General features: G+C 75.6%; 1 protein-coding gene across 5 annotated transcripts; it reads left to right on the top strand.

The window, feature by feature from the left end:
* Window positions 1-1,261: 1,261 nt before the first annotated feature.
* Window positions 1,262-13,782, top strand: SGTA (small glutamine rich tetratricopeptide repeat co-chaperone alpha). Of its 5 annotated transcripts, none has more exons than XM_070058583.1 (12): window positions 1,262-1,400; window positions 6,379-6,511; window positions 7,084-7,190; window positions 7,926-8,013; window positions 8,380-8,479; window positions 9,888-9,992; window positions 10,269-10,407; window positions 10,868-10,930; window positions 11,343-11,380; window positions 12,271-12,360; window positions 12,527-12,634; window positions 13,168-13,358. In XM_070058583.1, exons 2-12 carry the CDS (start codon window positions 6,412-6,414, stop codon window positions 13,289-13,291), a joined length of 1,062 nt encoding a protein of 353 aa, XP_069914684.1. In that variant the 5' UTR covers window positions 1,262-1,400; window positions 6,379-6,411; the 3' UTR covers window positions 13,292-13,358. The 5 variants fall into 5 exon arrangements, with proteins under 5 accessions (XP_069914684.1, XP_069914683.1, XP_069914682.1 ...); XM_070058582.1 differs by having other exon boundaries at window positions 1,268-1,400; window positions 7,929-8,013; window positions 12,517-12,634; window positions 13,168-13,782; XM_070058581.1 differs by having other exon boundaries at window positions 1,268-1,400; window positions 12,517-12,634; window positions 13,168-13,782.
* Window positions 13,783-14,376: the final 594 nt, after the last annotated feature.

Below are 14,376 nucleotides of genomic sequence, written 5' to 3'. Positions count from 1 at the left end.
AGGCCGTCCAGGGGGGCCCGGGATTGCACACCGCCGACCCCCGGCCAGGCCGTCCAGGGGGGCCCGGGATTGCACACCGCCGACCCCCGGCCAGGCCGTCCAGCGGGGCCCGGGATTAACACTGCTGACCCCCGCCCAGGCCGTCCAGCGGGGCCCGGGATTCAACACCGCCGACCCCCGGCCAGGCCGTCCAGAGGGCCCCGGGATTGCACACCGCCGACCCCCGGCCAGGCCGTCCAGCGGGGCCCGGGATTCAACACCGCCGACCCCCGGCCAGGCCGTCCAGGGGGGCCCGGGATTGCACACCGCCGACCCCCGGCCAGGCCGTCCAGGGGGGCCCGGGATTGAACACCGCCGACCCCCGCCCCGGCCAGGCCGTCCAGCGGGGCCCGGGATTGCACACCGCTGACCCCCGCCCCGGCCGACCAGCGGGGCCCGGGATTGCACACCGCTGACCCCCGGCCAGGCCGTCCAGCGGGGCCCGGGATTGCACACCGCTGACCCCCGCCCAGGCCGTCCAGCGGGGCCCGGGATTCAACACCGCTGACCCCCGGCCAGGCCGTCCAGCGGGGCCCGGGATTCAACACCGCTGACCCCCGGCCAGGCCGTCAAGCGGGGCCCGGGATTGCACACCGCCGACCCCCGGCCAGGCCAGGCCATCCAGCGGGGCCCGGGATTCAACACCGCTGACCCCCGGCCAGGCCGTCCAGCGGGGCCCGGGATTGCACACCGCCGACCCCCGGCCAGGCCGTCCAGCGGGGCCCGGGATTGCACACCGCTGACCCCCGGCCAGGCCGTCCAGCGGGGCCCGGGATTGCACACCGCTGACCCCCGGCCAGGCCGTCCAGCGGGGCCCGGGATTGCACACCGCTGACCCCCGGCCAGGCCGTCCAGCGGGGCCCGGGATTCAACACCGCTGACCCCCGGCCAGGCCGTCCAGCGGGGCCCGGGATTGAACGAACGAGTGAGTGGGTGGGCGAACGAGTGCAGGAGGACGCTGCGCGCCCCGCAGCGACTTCCAGGCGCGGGGTCCCTGAGGCCTCCGCGCGCGCCTGGCGCCCCGAGCCGGCAGCACCACGTGGTCAGCGCGGGGCGCCCGCCGGAGTCCTCCACCGTCCCAGCATGCTCCTCGCCACGCCCGCTCTAGCGAGCCAGTCAGGCGCGACTTCCGGCCCCCCTGAGGTCGCAGAGGTCAGTTGCCCTAACGACCAGCTGGTTCCCGCCTCTCAACTGCATCACTTCCGCCCGCGCCCGCCTCGATCACGGACGCGCCTGCGCAGAAGGAAGGCAACCCGAGGCCCTGCTCCTTCTGCGCGTGCGTCGTCCCCGGGGGGCGGGGCCGGCGGCGCCGCGGTGCGCAGGCGCAGCCGTCGGAGGGTCCGGGCTCGGTCGCTGGAGAGGTGAGTGGGGGGCCCCGCCGTCCTCCCGGTGGGCCTGGGGAGGGGTCCACGGCTCGGGTCTCACGGGGCCCCGGAGCCCGTAAGAGGAGGTGAGTCTGGGGTCGGGGTCTCCTCCACTCCCGCGGTCCTGCGAGCGGGCGGCGTCGGGCATGGCTTGGAGGGTCCTCGCCTGTCTCCGGGGATCCCGGCCCCAGCAACGTGGGCCCGCGGGCCGGCGGAGGCAGAGCGCCCCGCGCGGAGTGAGCGCCCGCGGCCGGGGAGCCGGCCCTCCAGTGGCCCGGGGACCCCGATTGCTGGACGTCCGGTCGGGGCTGGCGTCCCTCTGTGTGCGGCTGACCTTGGCCAGCCTCTTGGTGTTCAGGGCCGTGAAACCCGGCGTGGTCGCAGCCCCTGCCCGGGAGGCGGGCGAGAGCCGCGGGGCGCGGCGGGCAGCGGGCACCGTGGACGCCAGGCCGGGGGCGGGGGCGCGGCGGGCACCGGGAAGGCATGGCCGGGGGCGGGGCGGGCACCGTGGACACCGGGGCAGGGGCGGGGGCGCGGTGGACACCGGGCCGGGGGCGGGGCGGGCAGCAGGCACCGTGGACACCGGGGCAGGGGCGGGGCGGGCACCGTAGTCACCGGGGAGGCATGGCCGGGGGCGGGGCGGGCAGCAGACACCGTGGACACCGGGCCGGGGGCGGGGGCGCGGCGGGCAGCGGGGAGGCCGGGCCGGGGGCGCGGCGGGCAGGAGGCACCATGGACACCGGGGACACCGGGCCGGGGGCGCGGCGGGCAGGAGGCACCATGGACACCGGGGACACCGGGCCGGGGGCGCGGCGGGCAGCGGGCACCGTGGACACCGGGCCGGGGGCGGGGCGGGCAGCAGACACCGTGGACACCAGGCCGGGGGCGGGCGGGCAGCGGGCACCGTGGACACCAGGCCGGGGGCGGGCGGGCAGCGGGCACCGTGGACACCAGGCCGGGGGCGCGGCGGGCAGCGGGCACCGTGGACACCAGGCCGGGGGCGCGGCGGGCAGCGGGCACCGTGGACACCGGGGCGGGGGTGGGGCGGGCACCGGGGAGGCCGGGCCGGGGGCGCGGCGGGCAGCGGGCACCGTGGACACCAGGCCGGGGGCGCGGCGGGCACCGGGGAGGCCGGGCCGGGGGCGCGGCGGGCAGGAGGCACCGTGGACACCGGGCCGGGGGCGGGCGGGCAAGCCCACCGCCTCCCTCCGGCGCTGCGCTGCCCGGGCAGACCCTTCCCCCTCCGAGCTCTCTGAGCCCGGGGTCGCTTGGACGCTGCCGCCCGCGCCGTCGGAGGGGGAGCGCGCCTCGGCGGGTGCCCGGAGCGCGTGGGCGACGTCTCGTCCTGGTCCGATGTTGGGGTGGGGGGTTGTCCTGCGTCCCCCTGGGAGCTGGGGTGTCAGCCTGTCCCGGGGTCGTTTTGGGGGGGGCCATGCGTGGTGCCGGGGCAGGGGGTGCACCCCGTGTGCCGTCTTGCGGTGCCCAGGGCATAGCCTGGGGGTGGCCCCGAGCCTCCCTGGTGCTCAGGGTGTGTGCGGGTTTATGCGGAGGGGGAAGACGGGCCCATGGGAGTGGCGGCTCCGAGCCCGCCTGCCTGGGTTCGGGGCTCCGGGCCGTGTCCGTCTTTCTGTGTAATGGGGAGCCTGGTCGCCACCAGCCCGGAGGCTGAGCAGGCCCGGGAGCCACAGTTTTTGTGAACAGAATCCGCCCCCCCATGGCCACGCTCCTCCCTCGGGCACCCTCCGGCCGAGGCTGGAACCGCAGTGTCGTGACCTCTGGCCCAAGGATATGAGGGTTCCTGGGAGGGCGAGTGACCCCCGCGGGGACTGCTCTGCCCAGCCCGGGCCCCTGGGGAGCTGCAGCCGCACTCGTGCCCGGCCCGGCCCGAGTGGGGGAGGCAGGCAGGCGTGGGGGACCCAGGAGACCTCCCGGGAGCTCCCAGGTTTGGACGGAGCAGGTGCAGGGGTTCCGGCCCGTGGGACGGCGGGGGCGTCGCCAGAGCTCGGGGGGCTGCGGCTGGAGCGTGCGGACGCCCGGGTTTCTCTCCTGGGGACGCTGCGGGACTGGGTGGCGCCCGGAGCCCCCGGGAGGACCCCGCGTCTGCCCGCACTCCGCGCGGAGGCACCGCTGCCTCCCGGGAACACAGCGGGGCTCCCGCGGGGCGTGGCTACGCCTCCAGGGTGGCGGAGGGGCGGGGCCACGAGTCCACGGGGGTCCCCGCGCTCAGCACTGCAGGGGAGGGGGGCAGCGAGCGGCGGCTGCCGTGTCCGGGTTCTGGCGGCAGGATGGGGGGTAGAGTCAGCGGAAGGGGGCTCGGAGCAGCCCACGCGGGACCCGTCTCTGGGACCCGGCGGCCCACCCTGGCCTCTGCCTCCGCGCCCCAGCCCAGGCCTCGCGGTGGCCTTTGGAGGAGGCGTGGCCGCCACTGCGTGCCGTCCCCCCCACCCCGCTGCCCCCGGCCAGAGCCCACAGGCTGCCATTGTTCCGCGGGCACCGGGGGCGGCGCTGGCCGCCTGCTCGGCCAGCCTGGCGGGTGTGCACTGAGTCCCGGGTCCCGCCCTCCCCCGGATAGGGGTCCTCGGGCGGCGGGCGCGCCTCGCTGACCCTCGCTGACGGGCGGCCTCTCTTCTCTGGCCAGTGGCGCTCAGCTGGGGCTGGCGGGGGCGGTCCGCGGCTGTCACGGCCGGGGCTGTTCCTGGCACGGAGGGAGCACAGCCCGGGGCGCCGCTCCCCGGCCCGGAGGCCCGCCCTGCGCACGCGTGACTGCAGAGGGGGGCAGGTGTGAGGGTCAGGCAGCCCCCCCCGGAGTGAGGTCAAGTGTGTGCAGCGCCCGGGGCGTCAGTGGAATCCCCGAGACCCAGGGGTCTCATGGGGCGAGCTGGGGGCGCCGCTCAGCCTCGTGCAGGGCAGGGGCCCCGCCCCCATTCCAGAAAGGCCAGGCCGCCGGACCGCCCACGCCTCGCAAGGCCAGGGACGGCGAGGGGGACCGGGGCCCCCGGGGCGCGGGCAGGGGGCAGCCAGCGACCAGGGCCCGTCTCTCCAAGGTGGGGGCAGGAGAGGCCTGGGGCGCGGTGGGGGTGGGCGGTGTTCCGGCAGGGGGTGGCGAGCGCAGAGGCGCGGAGGCTCACCCGAGGGGGGAGGCGGCCTCTTGGTTTTCTGACCCCCGGGACCCCCTCATGGCTCAGGTGAGGGGCAGGGAGCAGCCCCCCGCGCAGGCGCACACCCCCCGGATGGTGCTGGCCCCCCCATGGCTCAGGTGAGAGGCAGGGAGCAGCCCCCCGCGCAGGCGCACACCCCCCGATGGTGCTGGCCCCCCCATGGCTCAGGTGAGGGGCAGGAAGCAGCCCCCCGCGCAGGCGCACACCCCCGGATGGTGCTGGCCCCTGTGTCCGGAGCGCTGAGGTGGGCCCCACAGCGTCCATCGAGGTCCTCGTTTGTCTGCGGGGCGCCGGCCAACTGCTCAGGGGCCCGGCCCCCGACTGTGCCGAGATGGGGCGGAAGCCCCCAGCCTCCCCCAAGCTCCCACCCCCGGGTGGCGGGGAGGGAATTCGATTTCCCAGGACACAGTGGGACGTGGCCTCCTGCCCTCCGCTCCCCTGCCGTCGCCACGCCCCTTCCCGCCTGCGGCCGCCTCCGCCCGTGGACGCCCACAGCACGCAGCCCTGTGTCCGGCCGTACCTCTCGGGCCGCCTGGGCGAGCGCGCGTTCCCTGGGAGAAGCGAGAGCCACTCCCGACCAGCCCAGCGACCACGCGGGACCTGCTGCTGTGTCCCCCGCCACAGGCTGCGCCACCACCCTGCACAGGTGCACGGCGCCCGTAGCCGCTGTGGCACAGCCCCCTGCACGCCGCGGCTTCAGTGGTCGGGGGATGGGGCAGCCGCTGCCCAGGTCCTAGGCCGAGGGCGGCCGCGTCCCCGGCCTGCCCCAGCTGCCGTGGCGGCTGGCGTCCTCGGCGCTCCTTAGCGCTGGACCAGTCCCCCCAGCTCCCTGTCTGTCCCGCGTGCAAAGCTTCGGGTCTTACGGGGCCCGCCCTGGCGACCCAGCCCAGGCAGCCCCTGACGGCACCCGGCACTCGGGGAGGGGCCTGTGAGCGTCCGGCACCCCTCCCGAGGCCGCGTCCTGGCTCGGGGACTCCGGCCCTCCTGGGTGCCGGCCGGGGTGTCCTCCTGCGTCACTTTCATCTGTCGGTGGCCGGACAGCAGAGGCCGGGACTCACTCGGCCCCACCCGTGTGCCCAGCACCGCGCCTCTCCCACTCCCCCCTCAGCCTGGGCCCCCAGGGCACGGTCATAGCGAGAAAGGTCACCCAGCCCTGTGGGCAAGGGCCAGGGAGTGGCCTCTGGGAAGGTGGCCGCCAGCCCAGCCGCGGGGAGCTGGCGGGAGGACAGGAGAGGCGGGACACGGCTGCCGGCCGGCCCCGTGTCCCGTGGACGCCCCGTTCTGCGCTGCACCCGTCACTCGGGGAGTGCGTCGGCTCCTGTCTGAGAGCTCGGCCCGGGCCGCACCTCGCTGTGTGGGCTGGCACAGCGTCCAGCGGCTCCCGGACGGTGTCCAGGGGTCGATGGAGGCTCGGGGGGGGGCAGAGTGGGCCTGGACGCCCCCCCTGCGGGCTGCTCCCTCGCTCGCCTCTCCCCTGCAGAAGCGCGTGTGGCACCGGTGGCCGCAGACGGGGCTGAAGCCCACGGGCTCCCCAGGAGGGGGGGTGGGGCACCGCCCCCAGGTGCTGGGTGAGGGGGGGACGCGGGAACTGGGGGCTGGGGCGGCCGCCGGGGCGTAGGACCAGGTCCCCGGCCCGGGCGCTCCCTGCCCCTCCCGCCGCCTCGCGCTCCGGACGCCCGGGGCTCCCCTGGCCTCGGCTGGGAAGTGGGCGGATCCCCGCACTGGCCCCTCCCCGCGGGGGCGGGATTGGCCGCAGCGCTCTGAGCGGCTGCCCGGCAGCTGGGCCCCGGACTCACGCCCTGCGCTCGGACCCGCAGACGCTGGAAGCCGTCCGGCGTCCCCGTCTCGAGATGGACACCAAGAAGCGCCTGGCCTACGCCATCATCCAGTTCCTGCACGAGCAGCTGCGGCACGGCGGGCTCTCGTCCGACGCCCAGGAGAGCTTGGAAGGTGCCCGCCGCCCTCCCGCCCCGCCCCGCCCCGGCGCTCACCCACGCGGACGCCCGTGCCCCCTGCAGGGGCACCCACGCCCCCGGCCCCTCCAGCCGGGGCCGGCTGCTCCCGCCGGCACCAGAGGCGCTCTCCGTGGGGTTTGCATGGCCGGCCCTGGGGCTGTCTGCCCGCTGGGCAGCGCGGTGTGGGCACAGCAGTGGGACGGAAGTGGCCCCCCGCCAGGCCCCTCGTGGAGGAGGCCGGGGCGGACAGTGCCCGCGGGATGCCCCTGACTGCCGAGTGCGCTGGGCGGGCCGGGTGGGGGTTCTGGCGCGGACCCGTCCTGAGCTGGATCCAGCACCCCCCCCCCCCCGCCGTGTGCGGCAGGGCCGAGCCCCCACACCGGGAGCCCCAAGTCACCACTGTGTCCTTGCTGTGCCCACCGCCCTCGGTGCCCTGGGCCCGTGTCCCGCCTGGGGTTGATGGGAGCTGGGGGACCCCCACCCGTCCTTTGTGAAAAAAAGCCAAAGCCGCGGCAGCAAAGCAGGCCCCGCCCAGGCATGCGGTCAGCGAGGCCTCTGTCCCCACAGTCGCCATCCAGTGCCTGGAGACGGCTTTCGGGGTCACGGTGGACGACAGCGACCTGGCGCTGCCCCAGACCCTGCCGGAAATCTTTGAAGCGGCCGCCACCGGCAAGGTGAGCCCGGGGCCACCCGGCCCCCATTCCCCAGCCTCAGAACAGCGGCAGGGGGCGCGGTGGGCTCTCCCTGGGCAGGAGAGGGGCGGGGGAGGGTGTGCGCCCTGACCTGGTCCGGGCAGCAGGGGGCGCCGTGGGCTCTCCCTGGGCGGGGAGGGTGTGCGCCCTGACCTCAGCCGGGCAGCAGGGGGCGCTGTGGCTCTCCCTGGGCGGGGAGGGTGTGCGCCCTGACCTGGTCCGGGCAGCAGGGGGCGCCGTGGGCTCTCCCTGGGCGGGGAGGGTGTGCGCCCTGACCTCAGCCGGGCAGCAGGGGGCGCCGTGGCTCTCCCTGGGCGGGGAGGGTGTGCGCCCTGACCTCTGCCGGGCAGCAGGGGGCGCCGTGGGCTCTCCCTGGGCGGGGAGGGTGTGCGCCCTGACCTCTGCCGGGCAGCAGGGGGCGCCGTGGGCTCTCCCTGGGCGGGGAGGGTGTGCGCCCTGACCTCTGCCGGGCAGCAGGGGGCGCCGTGGGCTCTCCCTGGGCGGGGAGGGTGTGCGCCCTGACCTCTGCCGGGCAGCAGGGGGCGCCGTGGGCTCTCCCTGGGCGGGGAGAGTGTGCGCCCTGACCTCGGCCGGGCAGCAGGGGGCGCTGTGGCTCTCCCTGGGCGGGGAGGGTGTGCACCCTGACCTCGGCCGGGCAGCAGGGGCGCGGTGGGCTCCCCTGGCCGGGGAGGGTCTGAGCCCTGACCTTGGCCGCAGCAGGAGACGCAGCCCGAGCCGAGGAGCCCCGAGCGGACCCCGCCCTCGGAGGAGGACTACGCGGAGGCAGAGCGCCTCAAAACCGAAGGTGGGCGGGGACGAGGGGAGGGGGCGGGGTTAGCCCAGGTGTGGAGACGCGGAGCCCCCGGCTGCCCGGATCCCCGGGCCCACCGCAGTGCTGCCCCGTGCCAAGGTCACCGCAGCTGTGGCAGCCTTGGCGGGGCAGCGGCCCCAGCGTCTGTCCGCACGTGGGGGAGCGTGGTCGCCGCGCAGCCAGGAGCGAGCGAGGCTCCGACGCTCCCTGCGTGCAGGGCCCCGCGGACGTCGCGCCGGGGGCAGTGGGCAGGGCCTGGGGGGAGCTGAGCGTCCGGAGGCGCTGTGCCCCGGGCGGGTGGGCGCCCCCAGGGCCGCGAGCTGTGCCGCGGGGCAGCGGGCCTGTCTCCCTCGTCCCCAGGGAACGAGCAGATGAAGGGGGAGAACTACGAAGCCGCCGTGCACTTCTACGGCAAAGCCATCGAGCTGAACCCGGCCAACGCCGTCTACTTCTGCAACAGGTGCGCGCGGGGGGCGTCGGGGCCGCTAGGGGTCGGTGGTCCAGCTGCGCACAGGACGCCGAGCCGGGGAGGGGTCAGAGCGCGGAGGGGTCAGAGTGGGGAGGGGTCAGAGCGGGGAGGAGTCAGAGCGGGGAGGGGTCAGAGCGGGGAGGGGGTCGGGGGGGAGGGGTCAGAACGGGGAGGGGTCAGAGTGGGGAGGGTGTCAGAGCGGGGAGGGGGTCGGGGGGGAGGGGTCAGAACGGGGAGGGGGTCGGGGGGAGGGGTCAGGCCGGGCAGGTGCTCCAGAGCCGGGCAGCGTCCCGTGTGCACCGAGCCCCCCCTCGGCCTGGGCGGGGTCACGTGCACCCCACGGACCGACCCGGTGCCTGGAAAGCTCCCGACTGAAGCGTTTGGGTCACGCGTGTGACACTGCGAGTGTCCGGCCCAGCGGTTCAGACGGAGGGCCTGGCCCGGCTCCCTGCTCCGGAGGGCCCAGTGCTCGGGTCCCTGCTGCCCACGGGAGCCCCGGGAGCGCCCCCCACCCCGCTGCAGCTCGGCCGTGTTCTCTGGTCTCGGGGCGTGTCCGCGCTCTCGCCGGGGCAGCCGGGCCGGCTGTGCCCCCGCACTCTGAGCGTTTGTGTGGTTCGGGGCTCCTTGGAGAGGCCCCGCACCCACGGTCGCCATGGGTGGGGGCCCCCTCGTGACCCTCGTCTCTGGCTGGGCCCGTCCCACGCATCGAGCCACCTCTGTGACGTGGGCGGGTTCCACACGGCCCAGCCTCGGTTCTGGCGTCCCCGGTTCTGGGCGGCGTCCCCGAGAGGGTCAGGGCCAGCTCCGCTTCTCTCTGCAAGTTTATTTCATGTATCTGAAAGGCAGAGTCACAGGGAGGTGGCCGCAGCGGCCAGGGCTGGGCCAGGCTGAAGCCAGGAGTCCATCCGGGTCTCCCACGCGGGTGCAGGGGCCACCTTCCGCTGCTTCCCCCGGCCACAGCAGAGCCGGATGGGAAGTGGAGCAGCCGGATTCGAACCAGTGCCCACGGGGGGTGCTGGTGTCACTGTGCGGGCTCCTCTGTGCTTTCTGGATGGGAGTGCGGGGGTGGGACTAGAACCCGGTCACGGACGGCAGCCAGGCCCCCCCACGGCTGTGCGCGGTGCACTCCCGCTGCAGCCCCCTCGGCGGGGTGAGCGCACGGGGTCCCCGGGACCACACGGGGCGTGGCAAGCTGGGGCTGCCGCCTAACGGACCCCGCACGGTCGTGACAGCTGGGAGGTGGCTGAGCAGGGTCCTGCTGCTGGCCTCCCCGGCCCTCGAGCGTCTGCCCGCTGGACTTGTGGCTCCATGGCCGGCCCCTGGGACAGCCTCGCCACGGCCCGCTTTCCAGATGGGGCGCTGAGGCTGCGCCCCGACCGCCCCTGCCTGTCCCCCCCAGAGCCGCAGCCTACAGCAAGCTGGGCAACTACGCGGGCGCCGTGCAGGACTGCGAGCGCGCCATCGGCATAGACCCGTCCTACAGCAAAGCCTACGGCCGCATGGGGTGAGTGCCCCCCGGGACCTCCCCTCGCTCCTTTCCCAAGCGAGCTGGGCAGTGCCAGGGCTCCTCACAAATGCCAGAGAACCGGCTCCTCCCAGGGAAGTCCTAGGAGCTGGGAGCCCACGCACCACGTGGTCACGGCAGGCTCCGCCCCGCGCACCTGCCGCCGGCCGCCGGAGGGGCAGCTCGGGGTTGCTGGGCGCCGGAGCTGAGGGCGTGGGGGGACAGAGGGTCCTCCTGGGCCCTCCCACACGCTCCCCTCCCGCCCCCTCGCCCCAGCCTGGCGCTGTCCAGCTTGAACAAGCACGCGGAGGCCGTGGCCTACTACAAGAAGGCCTTGGAGCTGGACCCCGACAACGAGACCTACAAGTCCAACCTCAAGATCGCGGAGCTGAAGCTGCGGGAGGCCCCGAGCCCGGCGAGTGGGGCGGGGCGGGGGTGGGGCCTGGCCGGCGGGGCGGGGCGGGGTGGGGCCCAGTGAGGGGCGGGGGCAGGGGCGGGGCCCGGCGAGTCGGGCAGCCGGGGGTGGGGGCTGCCCACACGCACGGGCTGCAGGGCCCGGCAGGCAGGTGACCCTGGAGTCCCGCATCACCAGAGGCCGGAGGCAGGGCTCGCGGCCGCTCAGGTCCGGCCCTGCAGTGACCCTGGGGCGCCGCGCTGCCGTCACCGGCAGTGCCGCCTGCCCTGGTGCTGGACAGGAGAGGGGCCGTGGGGGGTAGGCCCCGGGCTGCACACTGAAGCCTCCGTGGGGAGGAGCCGGCTGCCGGGCCGACCCCGGAGGCAGAACGTGAGACCCGGGGGCCTGCATCCCCCGCGGCCGTGGCCCTGTGCTGACCCCCGAGGGCCGCACTGACTGACCGGCGCTCTCTGGCCCGCAGAGCGGCGGCGTGGGCAGCTTCGACATCGCCGGCCTGCTGAGCAACCCCGGCTTCATCAGCATGGTAACGAGCCCCCCGGCCCGCCCGTCTCACTGGCGCTCCTCGGCACAGGCCCGCGGGGGACCCCCAGGGCCGACCCCCAGGGGCTGGAGCAGGGGCCTCGGCGTGGGAGGGACGGCCGTCCCCAGGATCCCCGGGGGCGGCGCTGCGCCCCGCACACCCACGTTCCTCCCGCTGGGCTCCCGCTGGGCCTCGCAGCTGTGGGACGTGGGGGCCAAGCAGCCACTTCGGCCTGGCCCCGAGAGCCTCGGCCTGGAGCCTGCTCTTGCGTGGGCCGTCACAGGCGGGGCTTGGGCTCAGAGGCCCCGCACTGACCTTCCGGGAGCCCCTGGGCCACCGGGGCGGGGGCAGGGTCTCCTGTCGGGGGCGGGGCGGGGGCCGGAAGTCCCGCCCTGACTCCCGGTGCTTCCTCCAGGCGTCGAACCTGATGAACAACCCCCAGCTTCAGCAGCTGTAAGTGACGGCGCCGCCCCCGTGGGCACCGCTCCCCCCCTCCAGGACATCCCTGCAGCCCAGAGAGCCCCTCCTGCCGCTGCACCTGCGCCCGCGGGTCCCACGCGTGTGGCCGGGGCCCCGTGTCTCCCGGGCTGACGTCCTCCGTCCCACGCGTGTGGCCGGGGCCCCGTGTCTCCCGGGCTGACGGCCTCGGGTCCCTCCAGGCCACAGCGAGCAGCAGAGCCTCGGCCTGCTCCCCGTGGGGGGGTCTCTCCTCTGGCCGCGTGCTGCTCCCCGTGAGGGGGGTCCCCTTCTTTGGCCGCGTGCTGCTCCCCGTGGGGGGTCTCCCTTCCTCTGGCGTGCACTGCTCCCCGTGGGGGGGTCTCCCCCGCGTGCTGCCGGACACCGTGGGCTTCCGTGCTGGGCTTCCTGTCCTGTCTGGGCCGCGGATTTGTGTTCGGGAGATTGTGTGTCCGCTGGTTCACCACCCACGTGGCCACGACGGCCAGGGCTCCATCTGGTGTCCCGCGCGGGTGCAGGGGCCCAGCACTTGGGACACAGCAGAGCTGGCCGGAAGTAGAGCAGCCGGGACGCGAACCGGCGCCACGTGGGATGCTGGTGGGGCAGGCGGCGGCTAACCCGCTACGCCAAGGTCACTGCTGTCTACGTTTGGGTCTGGACGGGACCTTCTGGGCGCTGCAGGGCATGAGCCCCGCCCCTGACGTCCCCCCAGTTCCGCGCCAGGAGCGCCCCCAGTCCTGACGGCCGCAGGCGACCGCAGACACGACCCAGGGCGCCTGGGGCAGCAGTGGCCCCCGCTGAGACTCCTGGGAAACCAGGCTCCCGAGGGGGGGGCGGGGCGCGGTGGGGGGGCGGGGCCGCGGCGAGTCACGCTCCCCCCCCCCCAGCATGTCCGGGATGATCTCCGGCGGCCACAACCCCCTGGGCACGCCCGGCACCAGCCCCTCGCAGAACGACCTGGCCAGCCTCATCCAGGCGTGAGTGCAGCGGTGGGGCAGCGAGGGGCGGGGCGGGGCGGGGCAGGGCGCGGTCCTGCGGGGCGGGGTGGGGCGTGGCCCTGCAGGGTGGGGCGGTGAGCAGGGGGCGGGGCGGTGAGCGGCGGTGAGCGGGCGGTGAGCGGCGCGTCCCCGCAGCGGGCAGCAGTTCGCGCAGCAGATGCAGCAGCAGAACCCCGAGCTCATCGAGCAGCTGCGCAGCCAGATGCGGAGCCGGACGCCGAGCGCCAGCAACGACGAGCAGCAGGAGTGAGCGGTGAGCGCGCCGGGGCGGACAGACACACCCACACAGACACGCGGGAGTGAGGGTGCGCGGGGCGGCCCAGACACCCACACACAGACACGCGGGAGTGAGCGGTGAGGGCGGGGGCTGACACAGACACCCACACACAGACACGCGGGGGTGAGGGTGCGCGGGGCGGGGCGGGGGGCCAGGGCGGCCACAGACACGCACACACACACACACGGGGTGCAGAGGAGCGGGTCGAGGCCAGGGGCTGCCGCCATGGGCGGGTGTGGGGCGGGCTGTGGGGTGTCACCGTGGGCGGGTGTGGGGCGGGCTGTGGGGTGTCACCGTGGGCGGGTGTGGGGCGGGTGTGGGGTGTGTGTCACGCACCTGCCAGGCACCCCTGCCCCACTCCCCCCCCCCCCCCGCCTTGGCGCTGCTGGCCCCACTCAGAGCAGCCTGCGCCCGCCCCCGGCCGGCGTGGGCGGGGCTCTGCCCTGCTGGGGGGCGTCGGGCTCCTCCCCCCGAGCCGGCTGCGCCCTGAGCGCCCCTCTCCCCTGCAGCCGCCCCGCCCTCCCCTGGCCGCCGGCCCCGCGTGTTGCCGTCTTCGCTGGACTGCCCGAGAGCAGAAAGTCGGACCCGCATGCGCAGATGGATTGTGTTCCCTGGCCCCCCCTTGTCCTCTGAAGCCCCCAGACCCTCCCCGAGAGAAGAGCCAGCAAGTTGAGTCCAGACCAGCACCGCCCTCCGCCCGGAAGTCTCCGCCCACTGCTCTGGGGGAGGAGCGGGGGGGGGGCACCTGTGGCTTCCGGCGCTTCCTCTGCGGCCCCGCCCACCCGCAGCCTTCGAGAACTTTCCTCCCGAGGAGCCCTGATGGGGCGCCTGCGAGCGGCCGTTGGCCGGGGCTGCCCCGGGGCCGCCCTGACCGCCTCGCGGCCACAGCTGCGGGCTCCGCCCCGCTCCGCCACGGCGCCGGCCTCCGGGCCGTGGACAGGCCCCGCGCTCGGCCCGCAGCTGCCCCACGAGCGCCCACCTTGGCCACGAGCGCTCGGGGCCGGGACGGCCATGGAGGCGCCGGGAGGCCACGGGCGGTGTGGGGCTGGGCCGCGCGGGTCCCAGGTAGCTGGTGGGGGGCAGGGTGCTGCCGGCCACGCGCGGAATAAACACCGTGACCTCTACTCGCGCTGTGTGGCCTCGGTGATTCAGGGAGAGCAAAGGCTCCGCCCCAGTCGGGGGAGGGGTCCTGCAGCGCCCACCCCCGCCCGCGCAGGTGGGGTGGCCGGGGACTCGCACCCGCGCCCCGCACGGGCCAGCCGGATCTCCGGGAATCCCTCCCCCCGACCACGGGAACAGCGGCTGGGGTTCACGGTCCCAGCATGAGCCGGGCGGGTTCCAGACGTGGGCGGGCCCCCACGCACCTGCAGCTCCCGAGAGGAGCGCGTCGGGACCGGAGGAGCCTGGCGGGCACCGTAGGGGTGTGGGGCAGGGGCGCGTGCCAGTGCGTGGAGAGGGGGCGTCCCTGCTTCTCCCCCTTCCTCCCTCTCCTCGTGCATTTTACACTTTTTATCCAACTTTAACGTAGCCGCTCCTAAACACACGAGTTATCACACCTGGTGCCGCGCACAGCCGGAGCGCAGGCACCCAGACCGACAGCCCAGCCGGCCCCAGCCGGCCCCGCCGGGGGCGCAGCTCTGACAACGCCGCGGGTCCACACGGCCCGAACTTTGATTTCAGACGCAGAGAGGGAGCGGTCCACCGCTAGCCCATCCCGC

This window comes from Oryctolagus cuniculus, chromosome 16, assembly GCF_964237555.1.
Source record: "Oryctolagus cuniculus chromosome 16, mOryCun1.1, whole genome shotgun sequence".
In the NCBI taxonomy this organism is placed as follows: Eukaryota; Metazoa; Chordata; class Mammalia; order Lagomorpha; family Leporidae; genus Oryctolagus; species Oryctolagus cuniculus.
The sequence above is the reverse complement of the archived record's forward strand: the minus strand, read 5'-3'. Positions and strand labels throughout refer to the sequence as shown.

Bases quoted from the DNA above. Each gene is read 5' to 3' on its own strand.
- SGTA (XM_070058583.1), top strand. From the start codon at position 6,412: ATGGACACCAAGAAGCGCCTGGCCTACGCCATCATCCAGTTCCTGCAC. The intron at 9,993-10,268 runs GTGAGTGCCCCC...CCCTCGCCCCAG, and splicing joins AAAGCCTACGGCCGCATGGG to CCTGGCGCTGTCCAGCTTGA. The intron at 10,408-10,867 runs GCGAGTGGGGCG...TCTGGCCCGCAG, and splicing joins TGCGGGAGGCCCCGAGCCCG to AGCGGCGGCGTGGGCAGCTT.